Here is a 24,686-nt window from a genome sequence, read left to right on the forward strand (position 1 = left end):
AATAAAACATGGTCAACATATTTCAGATTTAATGCAACGTTCTAACTAAGTTGAATCAAATAATCACCGATCTCAAGGAGATTTTTGTCAAGGGGCAGAATGCGGCTCTTTGTCAGTCTGCCAAGGCTCCAGAAACATTAAAATCCAACACCACTCCTCTGCCAAGCCGGGCGCTGCCCCGCCCGTCCTTGCTCGGTGTCACCTTGGAAATATCATCCTTTTTATTTTTTCCTTTTACTCTCAGACGTACATAACAAGGACTGTACGTCTTGTTATGTCTGAGGTAGTTCCTCCCAGGCCTGCAGAAGACCCGCCCCCTCCTTGTGTGATGTCACTGGCAGCATTAGGAAGATTGCTTTACTTACAGGCTTTATCGGTTTGTCCTCATGGCGGACAACAAGGTTTAATTTGTCTTGCAAAACCAAAAGCAATCCAGATCTATGTCCTCCTCCGCCCCGATGTGTTGATAATGTAAAACTTAAAAATAATTGTCACGTAAATAGAAAATATCTATTAAATTAACTATCTGGACTTTTTAAGACTGTTAAACTATTATACCTACAATTATAAACTAGAGTCTATAATGAATTTGCCCTTTTTATGTTTTCTATTCATATACCCTCTTTCCTTAGCTATAACTGTTTAATTTTGATCCTGTTTCCATTGAGCTCTCCTTTACTAATAGATAGCAAAAGCAGAGTTATTGAGTTTGTACAAGGTGTGTGCAATACTGTATACTGTAACAACAGATACTGTTGTTATAATGCAAACAACAGTATCTGTTCAAACAAACGATACAGAATCCCTCCAAACAATAAAGAAAAACGAAAGATATGCAATACATACCGATACCCACATCTCTAGTGTCCTAGCTTTGGCCGATGACGCAGAATAATGACAACTTGACGGCTCTCTTTCTGGCAGGGGGTCTTGCATTTTTTGAAAGGCCCGTTGAGATCCTAATATGCATAACCTTTTACCCTATAACCGTACTCTCTCACCTGGCAAACCACACTTCCTGGTCGTTTTGTGGCTCTTTTTAAACTAAAGTCTTTCAGGAGTGCAGAACTACAAATGTAAACAAATTGAAATATTAATGGAAGTGCATCTCAAGGCCATGGAGACAAACATGTTTATTAACCTCCACAAAACAGACTTATTTATTGCTTACTCATATAAACAAGGAGACACACACACACACACACACACACACACACACACACACATGCGCGCGCAATGCTGCTGCTGAAAAAAAGTGTCCATTTGCATGACTGTGGCTTTAGGGATTAGAAAAACATCCAAAATTCCAACGTGCATGTACGTGTACGTGCATAAACACATGCACTTATGTCGTCTACACACACACACACACACACACACACACACACACACACACACACACACACACACACACACACACTGTAGCTCAGAGATTCCCCACGGTGCAGAGAACAATGGGTCCTTTGACACGTTGGCAAAGCAAAGTAAACACAGGCGTGGATCCTGAGGGTCAGGTGTCGGCACTATTGACACTCGTCAGCGACCGCTCACCGTCCCTACTAGTCTCCTTCCCTATCGCTGGTCGCTCATGAGCGGAACCACCGAGCTATGCTGTACCCTGACACCAGGGTCCAGGTGACCCGTAGCGCACCAAACTCGGGCCACCGCCGTCGCCACTAGCGACGGGGCGATGCGGGCAATGCACCCGCTGCTGGACTGCCTCCTGAAGCTGACCTGCTGGGTGTTTGCCCCCGCTGCAGCACTGGACGAGCACGACAGCGCCCAGGACGACCACGACAGCGACTACCGCAGCGAGACCGGCAGCAGCGCGCCGCCGCCGCGCTTCCACACCACGGCCCAGCCCAACTCCTCGCTGCACCAGTACCCCCCCGTGAGGCCGCCCCGCGCGCCGCCAAACCACCACCACCACCACCACCAGCAGCACCACCAGCAGCACCTCAACCAGCAGCACCCCCAGCAGCAGCAGCAGCACCCGCCCCCCCAGCAGCAGCAGCTCCGTCCCGGGGTGAACCCGCGGGAGCCCTGTGCCGACTCGGTGCACAGCTTGGACATGGAGCACCGGGAGCCCGTGGGGAGCAGGTCAGACACACGCCGGCCTTCTTATGAGTCATGATCAGGCGTTTACATTTTCATCGTTGTTTTTGTGTTTTTATGGTTTTCTAAAAAAGAAAAGAGTCGCACAAAACTCTCACAAGAAGTAGTAGTCTAGTCTCCGCAAACATAGTCAGAGCTGTGAACACACACGCACGCAGGCGCACAAACACACACACACACTGCCTATAAATGACGATATACATGAGGAACAACATCTATCTTAAAATATGCATCTTAATTATGTTTGGTTTAAGAAATTTATCGAAGGATACAAATTAAGTACAAAAGTTTCCACAGCCAACCGGGCAAACACAGATTTGATATATGTAACACGTCAAAGTACCTTCTGATTTGCATGACAAAGGACAGTTTAACAAGTGTGTTCAGAGCTAAACTAAGGCCCTGTCCACACGAAGCCGTTTTTTTCGAATTCGGATAAATACTTTATCGGATTGGCCTCGCGTCCACACGGATCCGGCGTTTTCAGGGGGTGAAAACGGTATTTTTTGAAAACGGGTCCCAGAGTGGGAAAATTTGAAAACGCCGCCCCAGCGCATCCGTCTGGACGGCCAAAACAGGTTTTTTCCTGAAACGATGACGTCATAGCCCCGCCTCTCTAACCTTTAACCTCATCCGCCGCAACGAGACGCATCATAACAACAACAACAGCAATGGCGGACTACATGCTTGTGCTCGTACTACAGAAACTACTCAGTCTATTAGGGCTGTTACAGCAAAACCTTCAGCTTCTATATTACTGCGACGAGCAACAAAAGGCCATGGAGAACAACATACGCCACACGCTCTTGGATCCACCTCGCAGAGTAACCAGAAGGGCCACCAGGAGAAAGTTTTGGACAAGACCTGGACGAACTAGCAGCTGGTGGGACAACTTTGTTGCTGGTATGGTTGTGGATAATGAGTGGAGGGAGAATTTCCGCATGTCCAGGGCTTCTCTCGTCGCCCTGACCGAAGAACTCCGTCCGTCCAGCGTTTTGGTTCGTTTTCACTGGGTGCGTGTGGACGCAGATATTTCTGAAAACGATGCCGTGTTTACGGAGATTTTTTTGAAAACGATTAAGAAAAAGATCGGATTCGGTGAAGCCGCGTATTCGTGTGGACAGGGCCTTAAGTTAGCAAACAAGGTATTCCCAGCAGCTGTAGTGCAGTTATGATCAATGTTATATCTGTTTGAATATTTTCTTCATGGTGGTGGTTTTAATATTCTAGAGAAATTGGGAGGGTGGAGCCTCAAACCTTTGAGCCAGCTTTGTTTTTTAGATTTTAGTTTTTTGTCATTTTTCTAGTTTAAAGTAGCTGCGTTGTTCTTCATCATCAGCCCATTCCTCGTTTATCGGGCGTTAGCCCAGATGGCGTTCACCGTCTGGGTGTTGGTTTGTGGCTCTCAGCTCGGACCCAGCGTCAAAACTGCGCCTGTGTGGACAGATGGCTGATTCAGATAACGTCTCAACATCAAAACACAGTCGAAGGAGATCAGAAACTACCACTGAAACACCTTCTGCTTCCAGTTTCCGGTTCCTGTTTCTGGGGTCCTATTGTTTTGGCGGGAATACCCGCATGCTAGTCTGGTTGGCTCTGACCTTGGTGCACCCAACCTCATGGAGGGCACCCCTCCTCTCAGAGATGGGTGCCCGGAAAACGTAATCCTATATTCCGTGACAAAGCAGCTCTCTGGTAGGATGTTGTCCTCAGGGTGGTGACTTCAGTTGGTATTCCCTAAACATGCTGCTGCTGAAAAAAAGTGTCCAATTGCATGACTCTGGCTTTAGGGATTAGGAAAACATCCAAAATGCCAAGTGTACATGCATAAACACATGCACTTATGCCGTCTACACGTAAACACACTCGCTTGCACGCGCAAATACTCGGACAGACTGATACACAAAACGTTCACACATTGATTGGTAAATTAATTTGTTGGTTTTCAGATGGATTTGATGTGAATTTGATGTGAAAGATTGTTTATTTAGTTAACATTGTGCATGTGTCGTGGTTTAATTGATATTTATTATTTTAAAGTCAATTCAAATTGGATCTCTTTTGATTCAAATGTTGTAATTTGCATGAAACGTTCTGTGTCTTTACTTCTGCATGCACTTACTCTGCTTACTTTGCTTGTCTTTTGCTTTTTTTATTCTCATTATTTCCTTTTCCATATTTTCTCTTTTCTTGTCTGCATCCGCCCTTTCCCACGCTTTCCTTTTCCATCATCCTTATTATTACCATTGCTCCCCAACTGAGACTAGATTGTTAAACCAGAGAGGCAGGGTTAGGATAGTCCCGGTCGACTCAGGCACAGGGGTGGACCAATTACAGAACAAATACAGACGGCAGGCGAAGCCTCAGCTGAGGGACTTCCTGGACGACGAGGAAGAGGACACGGTGATCCTCCGCATGGCCAGAGCATGCGCTGAGTCCCAATGCAGTGCAGTCGACCAAACCGCCTCCAAACACAGCGGCCTCCCTCGCCCAGTCGAAGCTCCCTACCCCGAAGGCTACGACACTATCGACCGGCGTCGGTGGAGGAAAAAGACCCGGGACCCCGACGCGTTGTTGGCCGTAGACCCGGAGAAGCTCAGAGAAACCAGCCCGGACCGGGACGTCCTGCGGCAGAAGAGAGGCGAGCTGGTCATGAAGAAGGTGGCAGAGAGACAGGAGGAGGAGGAGCAGATGACTCCGTGTCTCCGGCCGTACAAGAACGGGCTTCTGTACAAGACCCGGATGTGGGCCAAGAACGAGCTGGAGCACACGTTGGAGAACTACATGGCTTATAAAGAACAAGAAGCTGCCAGACTCAGGGCGGGGCTCAGCTATGAGGACTTTGAAGGCCCTGACGGACACTACCCTATGGAAACGGACATGGAAGCCATTGACTTTTTGGCAGATGACCTCCAGTTGTCAAACGACAGAGGTCATGGCCTGGACAGGTATTCTCTATCGTTTGGACATCCCGCGGATGCTCCACATGGCCATCGGGATAAGAGGGCAGGTAAAGGCAAGCTGGGAGGATGGACCCCGGAGGCCCAGCTATCTCCGTTGGAGGAGCCTGGCGACGAATTCGTGGACCCAATGGATGAGCTGCAATGTCTGGTCGAAACAGTTTCTGAGTACCTCGCGGAAAAAGAGGAAGAAATTAGCAAGTACGGTTCCCTCCCAAGAACGAGCAAATCCAGACTGTCGTCGGTCGGAAGCAACCGGGCCGACTCCCTTGGAGATGAACCAAGCGGCTCGCCGAAAGATCTCAAAGCTGAGACTCAGACGCAGGCAAACTCGGAGCAAGGAATTTCAGGTGTTAAAAACGTTGTGAGCTCTTTGTTTAGTTCCATCACAGAGAAAGTTAGTACCGGTCCGAAACAGCAGGTACCTGGGTCTGTAGCACCGCAAACTGCTCAGCCCCCACAGACATCTAGTATCTCCAGATTCTTCTCCTTTATTCCAAAATCCACCAGTGCAGCTCCAGTAGCTATGGTATCCCCAGTAGAAAGTTCTGCAGATAAATCAGTGAGTTCTCTTCCTTCTCAAAGTGACGTAAAACCTCACATTAATAACAAGGAAAGAAACAATGCTCGAGTGAATTCTCAGAGTGAAATTAAATTGGTTGAAACGGTTCCAGATTTTGCTGATAAACCTCAGCCTGAAACAGGGAGCTCTGTTTTGGGGAAATTGAACCCCTTGAAGCTGTTTTCTGGACCTGATGTACCAATGCCAGATGGAAAACAGCCACCACTGAAGACTGGATTTCAAAACCATGCGCATGGAGATGAAAAACATATTAACGGAGGCGAACACTCCAGAGGGGAAGAAAAACACGAAGAGACGGTAAAACAAATTGATGGAGAAAGATGGAGGAATGAGAGGCAGAACCAAATGGCTTTCAAACAACAACATTCACAAGGATCAGTGCCCGGAAAGTCGACTGTGCAATCCGAACCAGTCAACTCAACCTTCTTTAGCCTGAAGGCTCTAAGCACATTGCTAACACCTGCAGCCCCTATTCCTCCTCAGGGTCCACCACCAGTGGCCGTCTACCCTGTGTTTAGATCAGCAGAAGATGTCAGGACTGTGGAACAGCCATCCGCCTCCAGTAGTAGACCTTTCGGTTCTTCTGAAAACGTATCCCATTCCCAACCCCCCAAAGCAGAGGGAGGAATCCTGTCTGGTTTCCTGAAGTTTGCATCCAGTGAAGATGTTAGTGCCCAAAACATGAAGAACCCTGTGCAGTCATATCCCCCAAATCCTTTACCTTCAGGTATGTCAAATCCTTCACCTCATACTTCTGCTGTTACAGCCCCAACATCACAACCACAGGGAACTACGGAGACTGGTTGGTTCTCGACCATCTTTAACACAAACCCTTCTCTCTCAACCCAGAAAATTCCCAGTGGTCAACAGCAGACCCAAATACACCAAGTTCCAGCAGGCTCACATCCAATACCCACAGCGAACCACAAACCATCAGCCACATCTCACGGAATGCAACAGCAAGCTCCACCACCACCTGAATCCCAAGGTTTTTTAACTGGGCTTTTTAAAGGAAGCTCCACGGATGACCTGTCTCGTACTGGTACCAATCAGCCCCAGCAAGGAGGACTTCTATCTGGAATTCTTAAGTTTGGATCAACAAGTGACATATCTAACAATTCACACTATCAAGACCCCCTTAGAAATCAACCGCCTAACAATCTCCAGCACGTTGACCAACAACCTCTCCCTCAACAAAACCCCCCAACCTCGGGAGGCTTTCTCTCGGGTCTACTGAAGTTTTCATCAAATGAAAATATATCACAAAACCCCCAACCTCCTCAGGGTCCACCACAGAGGTCTCCCATTGTCGACCAACAGGCCACACATCCTTCTCCGCCACAACAAGTACAATCACAACAAGGTGGGCTTTTCTCTGGCTTGTTAAAATTTGGATCATCTGAGAAGGTCACCCACAGTCCATCAGCTCAGTCTCAGCAGCAACGGAATAACCATCAACTAAATACTCAAGGTTCAAATCTTCATACTCCTCTGAGGGAAAGTCCAACCTTTCTGCAACAAACTAACAAGCCAGATTTCACTCGACAACAAACATTTCCAGTACGCCAACCCCCATCCAAACAGACTGGTGTGTTATCTGGGCTCTTCAAGTTTGCCTCTGCAGATAATGTTTATGAACAGTCCACATCCACTCAACAAAGGTCCATGGCACAAAGTCGGTCCAGCCAGGGAGAACCAATGGCAAGAAATAAACCAAAAGATGACATTGCACCAAGACCACATCAACCTAGTAGGCCCTTTTCTGCACAGCGACAGGCAGAACCCTTGCATCAGCAGATTAATCCCCTCCAGGATAGTGAGAATGTTCAGACGCAACAAGGGACTACAAATCAGCCTGGAATACTCTCGGGTATGTTTAACAGGTTAACTAAACCAACTGAAAATGTTGACGTCATCGGGCAGGGATCAGCAGGGCAAGTGCCGCATCCAAGATCGAGAATGAACGTTTTGTCAAGACAGTCCACAATACAAACCCGGACACCCTCCAATGACACCGATCAGTATCTTCACGAACAGAAGGTGGAGCCAGACAGTTATCCTACACAGCCTGCTAAACAGCAAGGATTTCTATCAGCGATTTTCAACAAAAATGAATCAAGGGGATCGTCACCACTTAATCAAGCAGAAATGGCAGCTCATGGTTCAGAGAAAAATATTGTTTTGTCTGGAGTGCTTCCAGAAATAAATAAAGTTGCACCAAATACCGCTAATTCGGAAATCAATGACCGACAGAGGAATGCATTTTATTCCAACCAAAGCAGACATGCTTTGGTAAGAGCCCCTGTTTCAATTGACAGAGAGAGTCTGGACCTAAGGACCTCAAATTTAGCGCAGCTGTCATACTATCCAGGATCCTTTCATTACGTTCAGGCAATGGCGTACAGCACTGGTAATATCCCCTCCCTTTCACAGGGCTATTCAAATCCCGCTCTAGTACCAATGGAGCAATGCATCAGGGGAAGCAGTTCATCTTTGTATGAAGGTCAGCTGTCACCGTATGCAATAAGCCCCACTTATGATGACGAAAATCATTGGATCCAGCAGTCCGCTCTTTGGCAGCAGTTTCAGAGTGAGTCCCAGAATTATCAACATGTCACAGACCAAGTTAACGGACAGTGGAGCCAAATGGAGTCATTACAGAACCTCTCTCTCCAATGTAACCCCTCCAATATGATACAGCTGAATGCTGCTCAACTGCAACCAAGCCAAGAGTTTAATTTCCAACCAGAGCAGCATGAGCCTCATCAATTCCATGGAAGCCGAAGTTTCAATAATGACCCATATGGCAAAAATAAACCGTGGAACAGCTATGATGACTTACAATATGCAAACAAGGAGGAGAGTGCATTAAACTTAACTACCAGACAAGGTAATGCCAAACTGGGGAAATGGCACTCATTGAATAATGATAGCTCTTACAGTCTTAGTGGAGTTTCATACCATGAAGGTTTTTATGAGGAGACCCCGCCAAGCCTATCCTACTCTGCAAATTGGCAATATGGAACCAATGGTTTCCACAATGTCCCTGCTAACGGAGTGACTCATCAGAGCAAATATAGTTCAAATAAAACAGAGTCAAGTTTCCCTCCACATTCCAACAGTGAGTTTGAAGACCCCGCATATCTTGAAGATATCGAGTGGTACCAGCAATGGCTTGCATTGTTGGAGCAAGGCATGTGGTGGCCAGCAGAGGAAGGTGATTGTGGCTACTTTGTTTACACCGACCATGAATACATCTACACCCTGCTCACCGATGCAGCCGGCGAGTTTGTCTATGCCTGCGCCCCTGAAGGAAAGCCCTGGGAAGGTGTACAGCCAGTGGAGGGTCTTCCTAGCGCTTGGTTGGACAACGAACAGGTGTCCGTGTGTGGATTTAAAGTTCCCCTGTACAATGAAGACGAGCTTCTTTGGCTACCGGGACAAGACCAGAATCATCCCCAGCTTTTGAATGCACCGGTAGATTTATCAGCTGCATATAGAAAGGGAAACCAGATCATGAATTTGAACCTTGAACGTTTCTCAGAAATGTTTGAAAATTCATTTGTGCCACAGGGAGAGCTCAATGGAGACCTGGCATCGTACAGCTTAAACAAAGTTAGGATGGATCCCCGACAGCCAAGATACATCAATCAGGACCCATACACACAAGTCATGGACCTCTCGTGTCAAAATAAAGAGTACTCGGGCCCTTGTTGGAACAATCAAGAAACAAAGAGTCTTCTTGCCCAAAAGGTTGCCGTTTCACTTGGCTCTACCCCTACAGCAGATCCAAATCAGCAGTTCCCTAACAACTGTTATCAACCTGGCCAGCGGCGACGTTCATCTTCTGCTGTGACTGTGAAGCACATAAAAGATACATCAGAGGAGGAATGGAGGAAGAGAGTTACTCCCGGAGAACCACAGCCTAACCGTGGGCAGCAAGGTTCAGCAGCATCTAAAGAGCAGTGCTCTACTGAACAGCCTAAAAGCATTATATCTTTGGGTCTGCAAAGCCTGAGGTCAAAGATAGTTAAAGATGATTCTACTACCCCTGTGGCACAACCACAAAGTGCAGAAGTCACATCTGCCCGTCGCTCAAGAATGTTGCCCACATCTCCAACAGCAAGTCAAATAAGTCCATCCCAAGAACCTTCCCAGACTACTGCACAGAAACCTAGACTTGCACGACAGTCCACAATGTCACAGCAAGCATCCCCACTGGTTCACCAACCGGTCTCTGGACCATTTGGCTCAAGGGATTTCCTAAACAAATCTGGACAACAGACACAGACGCAACCAAAGCCAGTGGAAGAAATCAAAGTAGAGAAACCAAAGGAACAACCACAAGCAGGATTTATGAGCATGTTCAAGACTGCAGTAGGAATAGAAGAACCTAAACCAGAGCCCCCTGATCAGAAGAATAAAATTGGTAACACTGGTACCTTGCCTGCCACAGCTAACAAAGAGGCGACAGGAGTATCAAATCTGTTTGGATCCTTAGGCAGCCTTTTTGGTTCTGACACCTCAACAACACCGCAACCACAACCAAAACCCACTGTTCCGGAGAGTTCTTTGACAACTGCATCTAGACCGAAGGGTTTACAGCGACAACAGACAATGGATCAGAGTTCGTCCTCTCGGTCAACTCCGGTTCAGCAACCAATCAAAAGTGTGTCACAAGTATTTACTTCTAATTCTGCCACAGGTCCTGGGCCAGGCAGATCCCAAACCATGCCACCAACAGGACAGACCAAAGAAGAACCAGTACCCAAACCAACTGGTGGACTGTTTGGGTTTTCCATTGGGGAGATGCTATCGGGAACATCTCCGTCCGCTCAAGCTAGTCCGTCACCTGCGGCAGTTGCAGCTCCAGAGGCTCCACAAGAAGAATCAATCGGTAAAAGCTTCTTATCCTTGTTTACTGGCCCAAGTCCTGCACAACCTGCTTCTAAAACTGGGCCTGCATCACAAGCACCCCCACCAAATGAAGCTTCACGTGCTGCTCCCCAAGGTACTGCCCACGCTACTCCCCAAGCTACTCCCCAAGCTAATCAAGAAGAATCACTCGGTAAAAGTATATTATCAATGTTCAGTGGTCCAAGTTCCGGCCCGACTGCGCCGTCAGCTACAACACCCGCTGCAGGCACTAGTCCCCAAGTACCTCTGCAAGAATCTTTTGGTAAAAGTTTAATGTCAATGTTTGGAAACCAAAGTCCCACCCCAGCCCCAGCTCAACCCAAGCCTAGTGCTGAATTGCCACCACAAGGGACCGCTCTGCCCAAGGAGCCGGCCAATACAGGATTTCAATCCATGTTCAGTGGTCCCCAAACACAGACAGGTTCTATCCTTGGAGGGATTCTGCCAGGTGCCTCTGGTTCAAGTGAATCACCAGCAAAGGGATTGCTATCAATGTTTAGTGGTCCCAGTCAACCTGAACCTCATCAGCCACCTCAAACACCACAGACCCAACCTCAGCAACAATGCATATCTCAATCACAAAATAAAACACAAGGTGTAGAACAGCCACAACTACAAGGACAACCACAGGGGCAGCAAGCCAATTCTGTGCTTGGGGGACTTTTTGGTAGCTTGTCGACTTCCAGTGAAAGTCCAGCGAAAAGTATATTCTCAATGTTTGGCAGTCCTAGTCCCGCCCAACCTCCCGCACCTGGAAGCACCGGTACTTCAACTCCGGGAGCAGGCCTACTCTCAATGTTTACATCTACTTTACAACAAACTCCGTCACAAGTATCAGAGGTGCCAACCACCATTGATACACTAGGTAAAACCTCAACTTCAAACGAGCCTGGTCGTACATCAGTGGAACCACAAGTAACACCGTTAATTGACTCTACTGGGGAGCAAATTGCTTCCTCCAATGGGACCACAATTAAGATGGTTGATTGTGCAGTTTCAGAAACTAAATCGGCATACACTCCTGCACAAAGGGACTCAACCCCAGAACCTACACCTCAGGAAGGGGTTCCTCCTAAACCGCCAACTTCCACAGGATTGAATTCCATGCTCGGCAGCTCAAGTCTACAGACGACACCTGTGCTAGCTGGATCTGGCATTGATGTTCCAAAAGCAGTACCATCGCCTGCAAGCGAGACACCTAGACCACCAGCCACAAACGAACCCGCTAAAGGGCTGTTGTCCATGTTTGGAGGACCTGCTCCTCAAGCAGCCACTCCCCAAACTGGGGGGTCTCTATTTGGGGGTATGTTTGGAGGCTCCGGTCCACAGGTAGCTGCTCCACAAACCGCTGGGTCTTTGCTTGGAGGTTTGTTCGGGGGAGGTGCTCCAGCAGCTTCCAGTGCTCAAACTGGAGGATCTGTACTTGCCGGGATGTTTGGAGGCACCGCCGCTTCCACTGCTACACCACCACCACAGACAGGTGGATCCATATTGGGTGGAATGTTTGGCGGAGCTGCCTCCCAAACAACAGCTCCCCAAACGGCCGGTTCAATACTGGGGAGTATGTTTGGGGGTTTGACCCAACCGGCTCCTCCTGGAGCTCCCTCTGTACCTGGGGATCCCCCTGCTAAAGGCTTGCTGACAATGTTTGGAGGTCCAAGTCCATCTCCCACAGTGACTGAACCTCTAAAACCCACTGAGAGCCAAATACCAGATACAGCTTCAGTGGGCCAAGAGAAAGACGGTGCACTCAAACAACCTCACACTGAAACTGCATTACAGGCAGAAAGCTCAACTAAACCTGAGGGTAATGTTGCTATTGTTCAGGATTCTGACAAGCCACCTGAATTAGCCATTGAGGGTCAATCTAAAGACATACATATTGATACAGCAACAGAGAAACCAGTCAAGCCAGATGAGCCAAGTAAACCAGAACTAATGGTAGACCTAAGAAGCGAGAATCAATCACCATCAAAATCCAATGAGGCAACGCCTTTGTCTGAGTCAACAATTCCAGTTGTAGCACAACAAGAGAAGCCCCCAGAGCCAGATAAGTCTATGCTTGATTCTTCAGCTGATGCAGTTTCAGGGTTTATGTCCTCCCTTTTCAAACCAGCAACTGCACCAGTTACTCCACAGCAACAACAACAGCAAAAACCTTCTAGTGTAGGAGGAGCACCCCAACCTCCTCAGACTGGGGGATCTTTATTGGGTGGTATTTTTGGAGGAGCCACCAACCAGAACACAACCCCAGGGTCATTACTGGGAGGTTTATTTGGTGGGGCAGCTCCACAGGCTAAGCCTCAAACAACTGGACCTCCGACTGGTGGTTCTATGCTAGGGGGGATGTTTGGAGGATCCGCTGCCAAACCTGCAGGTCCCCAGGCCACAGGATCAATGCTGGGTGGGCTCTTCGGAGGCTCGTCTGCACCAACAGCAACAGCTGCAGCTGGTGGGTCTTTACTGGGAGGAATGTTCGGCGGGGCGACCGCCCAGACCGCAGCGTCCCAGATTGGAGCAGGACTTGGAGGAATTGGTGGATCCTTATTTGGGGTCGTGGCCCAAGACCCACAAGGACCAAAACCAGCACAGACTAAGATAACACCGGATGCTGCACTGCCGACGGAGAATAAAAGTGAAAGTGTGCCACTCCAAATAGATCAAGTTAGGACTGAGGCTCAGGAAAATATACCGAAAGTAGTAAGTGATGTGGTTCCTCCGAGTGTTAATAGTAATCTGGCTGACGCCACTGTAAAAGAAAAGACTGATATCGAAGGGGAGGAGGTAATACACGAGAAGCCTATTCAGATTACAGGTGAGGCTGAAAATAAAGACTTGGACATGTCAGCAACACCGGATATCCAAAGGGTAGAAACTGGAAAAGCTACGGTTGATCCGGTCCCCCAAAATCCAGACCCATCTCAAGCCAATTCCCTATTTGGCTTCATGTCAACCCCAGGTGAGGCAGGAAAATCTTTGGGATCACTTTTCTCCTCCACACCAGCACAGCCCACAGCTTCCCCCTCAATGCCCCAGTCTGATGCAGTTAGTGGTCTGTTCTCAGGGTTTAAAACCTTATCGGCAGGGATATTTCAAGAGGAAAATCCTGCTGCACAGAAGCAAGAGCAACCAGCTACCTCCTTGTTTGGAGCCAAGATCTCTTTCCCCTGGCAGACAGAGCCCCCAAAACCCCAAGCTCCCTCCGTCAGTACACCCCAGCCAAGACCTAGTGGCACCACAACAACCGCTCAGTCTGTTCCTACTACTCCCGCTGCCCAGAGGAAGGAACTGGTAGGTTGCCAGGGTGATGTAGCCCAACCCCAGATTTGCATTTCCACTCCTGAAGTAGATCCTTCAGCGTCCCTATCCCCAAAGGCGCTGGAAGGTCTTGTAGAAACCCCTTCTTCCGCGGGCCCCACTTCTGGAGTGCAGCTGGACACCCTGTCCAAGATGGAGCTTTTGAGTGCAAAAAGGCTAGTAAAAGCATAATAAATGGCAAAACCCATTTCCTTACCATTTAAGATGCATTGGTGACATTTTAAAAAGCATTCCTTGTCCAGTTCTGCAGTCCATCTGTTTGTTTTGTGAGTTTTGTATGTAGTTGTGTTGCATTGTATGTGTTCATGTTTAGTATAGATCACCCTTTAACTTTAACTTAATGTCCCAAAAGTAAATGTACATGTGTATTTGTCATATTATCTTGGACAAATTAAGTGAAATAGCCAGACACTTTCTAGAGTCACTTGGCATATGCCAGTCATTGGTAAATAACTGATTGAGAAAATCTTCTTTGATCTTCAAAGAGGCTATCCGTTTTAATTAAGACCTCTTTCGCTAATTATGAAGCAGGCTTATTGGTCATTTAAACAGATTTCTGCTTGTGCTCTAGAGAGAGAGAAACTGTCTGAGATTCTATGAATACAGTTTACATTTGTTGGTGACAATCTCCGCCGTTTAACGTAACTGATCTCCTTCATTTTACAACTCCTTCTCCCTTCTACTTAATATTTAAAATTGAGTGTATGGATGTTAAAAATCATTGCGAAAGAACCCGAACCTTGCATAATAAGGTTTAGACAAGCAAGTTCCAATTGAAATATTTTCCGAGCCCAAAATTGAATTAATGTGAGGTTAAGGATCTGGCTCATTTACATTTATTTTCTGATTCTTTACAAATTAAACTTTGTAATGTGAAGTCCACCTGAACATATGACCGTATCACATTCTAACTATGCCATCTCCCTCGCCCGCTGCCACCTTCCAGTCCGGTGGAAAGTAGTCGCTCTGGCTCCTCGGGGAACCTGAGCCAGGTGAGCTCCCAGCTCAGTGAGATGGGTCAGGAGAGCACAGGCGGATCCGAGCAGGAGGAGTCCTTCCACTCCTACCACAGCAACGGCTGGCTCTCCTCCTCCTCCACCGGAGGACAGCCACCGGCCAATGGACTCCCCCACCCCACAAACGCCCCCTCCTTGAGGGGGGAGGAGGCCTCCCTGAGGATCGCCGCCAAGGAAGTGGTCCCGGTCCTGAAGAACGACACTCCGGCTGAGAGACGCTCAGCTAGACTTCACCGGTATGGACGCTCATTCATTAAAGGAGAACTCTGGTGATTTTTAACCCCATTATCGTTTTCCTGAGGGTCACCCCATGTTGAGGGAAGTAAAAACTAAAATTGATAATTTTATAACACTAACCTATGGGGGTGAGCTCTTTATCCGCTTTTGGAGCTTCTAAAAACATTCAGAAAACCATTCCAAGACCTATGTAACACGAGTTGGTTCCTTACGAGACACCACCGTTCCACTCGTTTAACTCAAATATGCCGCTTTTCCACCGCCAGTACCAACTCGACTCGACTCGACTCGCCTCGACTCAACTCGGTTTGGTTGCGTTTCCATCTAAAAAAGTACCTCTTCAATGTGGGCAGGTCGTAGAAAAGAACCTCTCCACCATGGGCGGGTCGTCATTAGGTTTTAATCACGGGAGACGCGATTCCCGGGAAATCTGAATCTGATCAAGACTATTTCCTGATTCCCGGGAAAGGTTATGATGGGAAATAAAATAAAATAAAAAGCGCAATGACTGCGCGTCTATTGTTGTCATACGGTAACGTTGATAGAGGCGAAACTCGAGCCCTAGGAAAGGAACGACACTGAAACTAAACAGCGAAACGCCGGTCCGTGGACTCCAGCCACGCCGGACACACACAACCACGCCCGACACACATAACGACGCGCAGCCTAACTCTAGCCCCGGGAAAGGAGCGACACACACGGCGAAACGCTGATCAGTGTCCCCCTCGGGAGCGGGTTCGTGGACTCCAACCACGCCGGACACAACTTAACTTGAGTGAATATTCCCATTTACAGCCGCTGGCCAATCAGTTACCAGCAGCCTGTTTACGTCACACAAAAGTACCTACTCCGCTGGCATGGAACCTCGACGGAGGTAGTACTAAAAAAAAGTACCCGGTACTAGGTACCAGGTACTTTTTTTGCCAATGGAAACGCAAATAAGGCGTGGCGAGTCGAGTCGAGTCGAGTCGAGTCGAGTAGGTACTGGCGGTGGAAAAGCGGCAATAGTGTGGCGAAACAGTATAACCTTTATTATACTTTATTATACTTTATTTATTTATTACCCAGTTGCCATGGGAGTGCATCGAATAATGTTTTGTCTGGTTTTTTACTTCCCTCAACATGGAGTGACCCTCAGGAAAACGATAATGGGGTTAAAAATCGCCGGAGTATTCCTTTAATCGTTCAAACGTTGTTTTAATTGTTTCATAATGTAAGCCTCAAATGTATGCACGTTCACTAATTCATTCTGTAAAACAATCTGAGATTGTTTAACTGCCAGATAAGCTTTTATGTACAAGGAATATGTATAATAATAATAATAATAATAATAATAATAATAATAATAATAAATGTGTTGGTGCAGAAATACAAGAAGGGGAATACAATGTCCTTTCGATTTTCAATGTACTTCACACTTGGTGGGTGTATTGCTGAGGACCCAAGGAAGTGCAGGGTCTATTGTGAAATTGTTTGGATGAGCGGTTCTTGAAAAAGTTTGAAAAAAGCAATATGAGCCAAAGGCCCATTTTGAACAGGCACTACAACATTGAATGTACACATTTAAAAGATATATGCAATATAAATATCAAATCCAAAATACAAATTTATTCTCCTAGTGTTGTCCTGTGCAGGGAAGTTCCCTTGAATTCACAGGTTGATGTTGATGTTGAAGTGTTTCTTGGTCCTCAGTTTCCATGATGACGGGCCGCCATTACCCTTCACCCCCTCCAGGGTGCGCTGGTTGAAGGCTATCAACAAAGTCAGAGTACAACTCCGAGAGGTAGGCTATGATTATGGCTATTTGTCATTAAAATTTCAACAGCTGATCTGAATGGATTTGCCAGACACTTTCAACGACATTTATCGCTGCGGTCCTTCGGTACAAAACACATTCCATATCAGTTTGAGAACAAATCTTTGATGGCTGTTGCTGTTGTTTTCTTGGTTTATTTATGAACCACAGGTCAACAATGTTTTACAGCTGTAACTCTGGGTTCCCAAGAAAACATTTTACAGCTCATCATTTTATTTGCTCTTTTGAGAGCTACATTTAATTCAGAGATGCTTCAATTCATTCAGCGATGGTGCTTTAATACTTTAAGTACTTTTAGTACTTAACATCTTCTCTGGCAATTATACCAAACAAACCGGTTTAATGACTCTGAAGAAACATGTGTGAACACTGATTAGTGATCCCACTTACACTAACTGATGTATTGGTTGAGTTTCACCTCTGGGTCTTTTATTCAATTATCTTTCTCTTTCTCTGGTCTCTCTTTCTCTCTCTCTCTTAAAATGGTTTTAGTATGCAAATTCTTCCTCCTTCTCCAGGGGGGATGTTTGGCCATATTGAACCTGAACGGGTCATGTTGTGTATTTTATGAGTATCAAGTGCCTGTGAGTATATGTCAATGTACTCTCTGTAATGGGGAAGCTAGAATGTGATGCATGTCCAATTATACACAAGTCACTTAGCGATTGAATCTGACAATTTATCCTGTAATGAGAGTTTGTTAAGTACTCAGGTTGAACCAATTTAAGCAGTGCATTTTATGAAGGAGATGAACGGTTCTCCTAAGCGGGACCTATGTTACACTATGTTCCATTTTCAAACCTCCCTCGTTCTGTTCTGTGGTGAATGAGTCTGAACTTGGGGCAGGGCCAAAGGCTTGGGGCAGGACAGTTTAGTGGTTAGGCTTTTTGACTCCCAGCACAAACGTACCGTACCAGGTTCAATCCCCAATGTCCGCTACATCCCTGGGCGGGCTGCTCATTAAGGGCCGTGTCGATGCAGGTCACGCCGCCAAATCGCCTTTCCCACTTTACACTTTATTAAGTCGTTCAGCAGATGCTTTCACCCGAAACGACGCCCACAGGCCGGGATGCGGTCCCCCCAGGGAACACACCTGGGACCTGCTACGGTCCTACCCTGTAGGAGGAAACATAACATCATGTCATTGTAAACTGTACAATGACAAATAAAATGATTCTTCTTCTTCTTCTTCTTCCTAACAAGGGAGCTCAAAGCACTGTTTTTTCTTTTAAAGATTTATTTTTGCGTTTTTGTGCTTTATGATAGAGTGCGATAGACAGAAAGGTATAGGAGAGAGAGGAAGACATGCAGCAAAGGACCACGGGTAGTAATCCAACCCGGGTCGCTGCGATCAGGACCGTGCCTTAATGGTACCTCTACCCACCGGAGCCACGGGGCGCCCCCAAAGCACAGTGTAAACCCCACCACATATCACCAGTATACCCTGGGACTCTCCCACTGCTGCCCGGGCGCTGGGAGTGGTGATCGTGTCCGGACTGTAGTGGCTCCTCGTCCGTCATCAGGACACCGAGGTTGGTGAGGCGCCCCGTTCCCGGGCTGCTTTTAAATCGTCTCTCTGGTGGGCGGCGGAGGTGCTCCCCAGACGGCGGTTTATTCCTCTGAGTCGGTCTCCATTACCCTGATTGGTTTGCAAGGACTGGTTGATACGGCGACGTAAGGGGCGTCTGAGCGGAGGCAGCGGAGGAAGGGAGGCGGGCAAGGTGAAAGCAGTCTGGATATTATTTATTGGAACATAGGGAAGCACTTAAGGAGCAGAGCTGGCTGTTGAGACCACTGTAATGAATTAGGATACGCCGTTAATCTGCCACACCGGTGTCATAGCGGCTGGATCAGAAATATGAGCAGTTTTAGCAGTTTGGAACGTGTGTGTGTGTGTGTGTGTGTGTGTGTGTGTGTGTGTGTGTGTGTGTGTGTGTGTGTGTGTGTGTGTGTGTGTGTGTGTGTGTGTGTGTGTGTGTGTGTGTGTGTGTGTGTGTGTGTGTGTGTGTGTGTGAGCATTTTAGAAGTTTGATGTGGACAGACTGCCTTTCCCAGAATGCCTTTCTCTACAGCCTTGTGGGGTGTGTAAATCCACCCTGCTGTGAAACGTATGTTGTATCACAGCAGTTATGAGAGAGAGAGAGAGAGAGAGAGAGAGAGAGAGAGAGAGAGAGAGAGAGAGAGAGAGAGAGAGAGAGAGAGAGAGAGAGAGAGAGAGAGAGAGAGAGAGAGAGAGAGAGAGAGAGAGAGAGAGAGAGAGAGAGAGAGAGAGAGAGAGAGAGAGACTCAGTAGCGCTACCGAGGGACACATCGTCCTCTAGCTCCATCCTCCTCCCTCTCCCCCAGCTCACGTACGGAAATGCCCGGTTTCAGCCTCCACCTTAGAGATTGCGCTTCAACCACGGATTACGTTGAATTCAACTGTGAATATTTCTTTGCAATCTCTTCTTTTTTTTTTCCACACACACTCCTGATGGATTAAAAAAACCTTCAGGCAGTTTGTTATTTTGTTTTTAGTTTGATTTGTTTTATTTAGTTATCACCGCCAAGGTAAGGTTTATGTGTATTAATGTTGTTGTTTACACTCTTCAATTTATCAAAACCTTTTTAATGTAGATTACCTTTTCATTTGAAAGACTGATTGGACCAGTGTACAAATAATAAGCAAGTTAATTGTAAACACACATTAATTATTGACACGACATTTAGTTATACATTTGTCCACTAACTAGCTGCTCCTATACTCGTCTGAATTACTTGGGAAGTCATTCCCGTCAGCGCTTTACCAAATAGCCAAATTAATCTGGAGCTGCTCGAATATCTTACACATTGTAAGGTGTGGAGTGTGTTGATCCAACTAGTGCGTTGTTAACTGTAAAAACACCAGCCCTGGTAGCCATTGTTGTCAAACTGTGTCTACACTGTGTGGTGCTGTTTTTTAGCTGTTGTTTAGCTGTGTTGCTTGAGAAGCAATAGAAAACAGGTCCTGCAACGGCTGCAGCGATGACAACCTCTGCTGTCATTCCTTTCCCCTCAGCCGTCAGTACAGCTGACCGTAGCCTGGGCTGTGAGAGTTGTCAACCCCTCTTACAAGTTCAACCCAAACGAACAAGCAGTCAGTCTCCTCTCCTCTTCCTCTTGTGGACTTTGTAGATTAGTAACACGATAGGCATTAGGGTTATCATACAATCGAATCAGGTGTTTCAGTGGGACTTTAATACTGTAAGAAGCAAAGCTATGAAGGAGTTGATTACTTCTCACCCTGCTCCTCGATGCACATTTGTTTTCCTAAATAGTTGATCTTAAACATGTGTCACAGAGATTGAGAACACGTGTTATTATTTAGACTTGGTTAGACTTTGTGTAAACATCGAGGAGGGCACCATGAGGTCTTCTGACCCCTGGCATATGACTTAAGGTATTTGATGAGTGTATACACTTTGAAAATCCTTAAATACAATCTATTTACGACTCCAGGAAGATGTCTCTTGTGTTTCTGAGATGCAAAGTTATATTAAAGCCACATTGTGTGCAGCGATAATGTATTGGAGATATATTATCTCTCAAAGCATTGCCAAAGCAGGGTAGAACTGAAAAAACCCTGAATCTTTATTCATTAAAAATACATAATAAATGCATAATGCATTCAATAGGTCTTGATATAGAACACTATGTAAAGAGCTTCGAGTTCCTGTATAAATGCAGTGAATTATTATTCAGCTTGCAGATAAGATGACACTATATTGTTCCCCGGTGAGAAACTGAAGATCATTATTATTAATTGATATACCGGCTCATGTCGGAGGAGGTTGAGCCATGAAACATCACGCATAACATCATATTAAACGTTCTGAAAGAAGCTTGACACACACACACGCACACTAGCACACACACACTAACACACACAGGTTAGGCCAGCAGGAAGTATCGGCTCAGCTGGTGTGGGAGTAGAACTGTGACACCGCCTAGGAGGAGAGGAATGATCTGCCATCTAATTACCAAGCTGTCTTCCCCTTCTCCCCTAATGACAGAGCTGAAGCCAGCTGCACCGTGTCCTACGTGCGCACACGGCTGCCTGCTGCTGTGCAACAGTTGGCCTCATATTTCTTTGCCCATTGTACTGTAAGCCAGTTCAGTGTGAATTCAATTAAAATCAATGTGGGAAATCAAGCAAGGGAGAAGAGGATCACATTTGATTTGTTAGTTATGCGTGTTTTCGTATTTTTCAGTGTTGTACTCTAGTCTACCTTTAACTGAGGAGCTGTTTTACTTATTTGCTTTTCATTTGATGTTTTTATGACTATGATGGCATTTGCTTACAGTGTGTGCCTAAGGCTTGTCCTGTGCGTCAAGAGAGACGGCTCTCAGGCCTGTTGGTGCCCCATCAGAATGTGGCCTGTGCCACGACTTTTCACGCCGTTTCCTTAGCTGTCGGTTCATGGTTAGAGCCAGGTCGACCCAGACCTCCTGACCACCTGACCCCTCAGGGATGTTCTCCAGAGCGCCTCTCGGTGGACAGGATGGGCATTTCACCGGCACCTCCCCCCGTCACCAGTCCCCCAAGAGGAGGGAGCTGCCCAAGCAGAGGTCCCACAGCCCTCAGCTGGACCGGGACGCTCATGGGAAGCTGCAGTCCCTGGTGGAACCGGGAAGCCACGAGCCTCCTCGCCACCAGCCATTGGTGGAGGTCAAAACAGCCAACGAGACGTCGTTCTCATCGGCCGAGCTCCAGGGGTTCTCCAACGGCCACGGCCACACAGGGGCTCCTGGCACACCCGTTCTAGGGTTTCTGGAGCTGAGTCGAGGCGGCCCCTTGAAGGCCCCTTGCACCGTCCACGTGGACCCCTCCACCCCCGATCCGCCAGACCTCACCCCATCGGGGGAAACCAGCAGCTCTGACTGCCAAGATGGCATCGGAGTGGTGGAGGACAACATACCCAGGACTGATGAAGACCCAGAAGAAGAAGACGAGGAGGTGGGAGTTGATGATGATGATGAAGAAGAAGGAGAAGGATCCGGTAACATAGTACACCACATCCTGAAGGAACTAAGAGGCATCAACAAAATCCAGGAGGAGATTTCGGACCTGAGGGACTATCTGACGTCGGTGCGGGGTTCAGTGGACGAGGTGTCCTGCTGTGTGGACGCCGTGCTCAGCGAGATAGGGGAGCTGTACTCGGGCGCCGCAGCCGAACCGGAACCCAAACCCCTTCTCTCCAAGACGCCGAGAGTCAGACGAGGCAGCCTTGGCCGACAGAACGCCATCGAAACCCTCCAATGCACCGCTGTCAGTCCCCTTTTGAATCGCTGTGAGTGGGGCAAAGAAGCCGGACTCGTACCCACCCATACATCGCCTAAACAGTTCAGAGAAAGCCCTCATAAGGCAAAGCGGCCGGAGCCCAATGACTCGGGTCACAGCCCAAGGAGTCGGCCCTCTGTTCCCGGGGCGGCCGGCCTGTGTTGCCTGGAGCATCATTGTGGCCACGACTACCAGAGCACCAGCTCCCTGTCCTCGTGCCACAGCTCCGTCTGTCCAGAAAGGAGCGACCGATTCCAGCCAACCAGCGATCGGCTCTACGGCGGCTGGGCCTCCGTCGACAGGAAACAAAGTGTGCGGTGCGGTGACGGGGCGTGGACCGAGGAGGACATGTTTTCGTGCACCAACAGCGGGGACTGTTCGGAGATGTGGGACAGATGGACGACGGAGGAGACCCAGAGCAGCAATGCCGGCCAATCGTCCCACAGCAGCTCAGAGCATCTCTCGCTGTTGTTCGGCCAACATTACAACTCCCCCGCCGGCTCCTCCGTTACCCTCGACTGGAGGCCCCAGGGCGATGACGCCAACCTGGAATGTGACTGTGCAGCCAACTGCCTGTTCTCGCGGAGCTCCGGGTACCACACCATGGGCGCGTACGCGGATGACCGGAGCCTCGGCGCCTTCAGGAGCCTGAGCTGTTCGACCGTGCTGCTCACAGACTGCGACGAAAGCTACCTGGAGAGGGACTCGCCCCGGGGCACCTGCCACTCCTCGGCCCGCACCCTGGCTCGTTCTGCCGAGAGCTTGGATAGGGAGTGGACCTATGACTGCTTCGTCCCCAGGGACAGTGGTGTCCCCGTTGAGCTTGTGACGGGTGACCACCGCTCTGTAGACGGTCTGGAGAGAGCGACGGAGACGCTCACCGCTGCCAGCTTCGACATCATGACTTTGAGCAAGGCCGTGCTCACATTCAAGTCGGCTTTCAAAGGAGCTTTAAAAAAGATGGAGGGAACCAATCCAGAATTTGAGAACGATGTCGCTGGGTTTGTGCCCGAGGCAGCTACCTCTCCAGGGAGTGCATCCCCTGAACCCCATGGGGGTGATGTGGTCCCATCCCAGCATGCAGAAGGAGAGATCAGTCCACCACTGAACCCTACTGCGCAAGTTGAATTTGGCGAGCTATCCGATAATGTGGATGGTAGTCAGAAGACTGAGAACCTGAACAGTTCTCCTCAAAGATCCGCCAATGAAGTGACACTCCCCGCCAGCCCCCTAATCGAGCGTCACTCCACCGAGCTCTCGCAGAGTACAGCAGAGGTCCCGACCGGGGACGGGGACAGGGATGAGTCTGTCCTGGATCCCACCCCGGACACCCTTGCCAGCTCAAACCACAGGGACGGCAGCCTGGCGGCGGGCCCAGCTGCAGCTCCGGGGCTGGGTCGGAGTGGGTCGGGTTTGATCCCCATAGAGGAAGACTGTGCCCTGGACGAGAAGGAGCACAAAAGGCCCGCGGATGTCGGCCATAGAGAACGCATCGCCAACTTCCAGCGTATTCTCAGGGAAAAGAGGCAGACCCAGAGACTGTCCAGGTGTTATACTGGGTCACATGGCTCGCATGGCTCGCATGGCTCACAGGGGTCCCAAGGGTCCTATTCTCAGGAGGATTTTAACCCAGGTACTTACGTACAGAGATTTCCCTTACGTTACAGTAGTTGTTATGTTCAGTCAATTTAAAGTCGTGTGTAAAGTCGCAAAGTCGCAATTTCACCTAGCTTGTTAAATAATGACATAGCTGTAGTCAATGCTGATAGTGTTTACAATCATATAAAAAAATCACATCCTAAAATGAAATATTCTACAAATAGAAAACCCTGGCTGTGCCTCTTTGTTTACAAGAGTCTTACTATAGACACTCCTAACCCCCTCTCATTCACGCCGCTCAGCCGGCTGAGGCTAGTTTGCGTCACGTTGTACAGCCAGTTAGAGTGGACTGAACACAGTTATAGGCCTTTCACATGAACTCAGGAGTCGCCCTTTCAAACATGCAACACACAACAGGAGATGAGCCTTATCAGATGTGTTCACACATATTGGAGATAGTTTGTAAACATGGGTGATGGGTGGTGCCTGGGGGGTTTGTGTGGGAGGCAGAGAGTGGCGCAAAAAGTATGCAGTGGAGGACGCAGTATTCTGTTGACAACACATCGAAGCTGCTGGTTGAGTCTACCAACTCCCTGGTGCTGCCTCTTTTGCGGTGATATTAATACTGCATTTATTTAGAGGTATCCGCAATATCAGCGGAAGAGTGTAAAGGAGAAAGGCGTTTGATCATAAAATACAGGCAAGAGAAAAGTACGAAGCAGCTACGCTCCGTGCTCGCGGTTTCGTTACCATCATATGATGGTAACACCATCTTCACGTCAGCAACACATCAGCAACACGCCCACTCGCTCGTCGTGAATTGAGA

At 48.0% G+C, this 24,686-nt stretch overlaps 3 protein-coding genes across 3 annotated transcripts in view; all 3 read left to right on the forward strand.

Annotated features, from left to right (window-relative positions):
• unc13bb (unc-13 homolog Bb (C. elegans)) overlaps positions 1–24,686 on the forward strand; it is an 81,127-nt gene that overhangs the window by 26,070 nt on the left and 30,371 nt on the right. Inside the window, exons 8-10 of the mRNA XM_084482905.1 lie at positions 1,761–2,100; positions 14,840–15,145; positions 16,839–16,929. Of these exons, the coding sequence (XP_084339031.1) occupies positions 1,761–2,100; positions 14,840–15,145; positions 16,839–16,929 (737 nt within the window). The remainder of the gene's footprint in view (positions 1–1,760; positions 2,101–14,839; positions 15,146–16,838; positions 16,930–24,686) is intronic.
• On the forward strand, positions 2,142–14,822 carry LOC311362987 (uncharacterized protein). Its single transcript, XM_084482895.1, has one exon. It carries the CDS (start codon positions 4,228–4,230, stop codon positions 14,062–14,064), a length of 9,837 nt encoding a protein of 3,278 aa, XP_084339021.1. The 5' UTR covers positions 2,142–4,227; the 3' UTR covers positions 14,065–14,822.
• LOC311363235 (uncharacterized protein) lies at positions 20,895–24,170 on the forward strand (the record flags this gene model as incomplete). The annotated part of the gene is made up of 2 exons (XM_084483209.1): positions 20,895–23,894; positions 24,163–24,170. The coding sequence occupies exons 1-2, from the start codon at positions 21,452–21,454 to the stop codon at positions 24,168–24,170; spliced, it is 2,451 nt and encodes an 816-aa protein (XP_084339335.1). The 5' UTR covers positions 20,895–21,451.

This window comes from Micromesistius poutassou (assembly GCF_964030765.1).
Source record: "Micromesistius poutassou genome assembly, chromosome: 18".
Taxonomy (NCBI): Eukaryota; Metazoa; Chordata; class Actinopteri; order Gadiformes; family Gadidae; genus Micromesistius; species Micromesistius poutassou.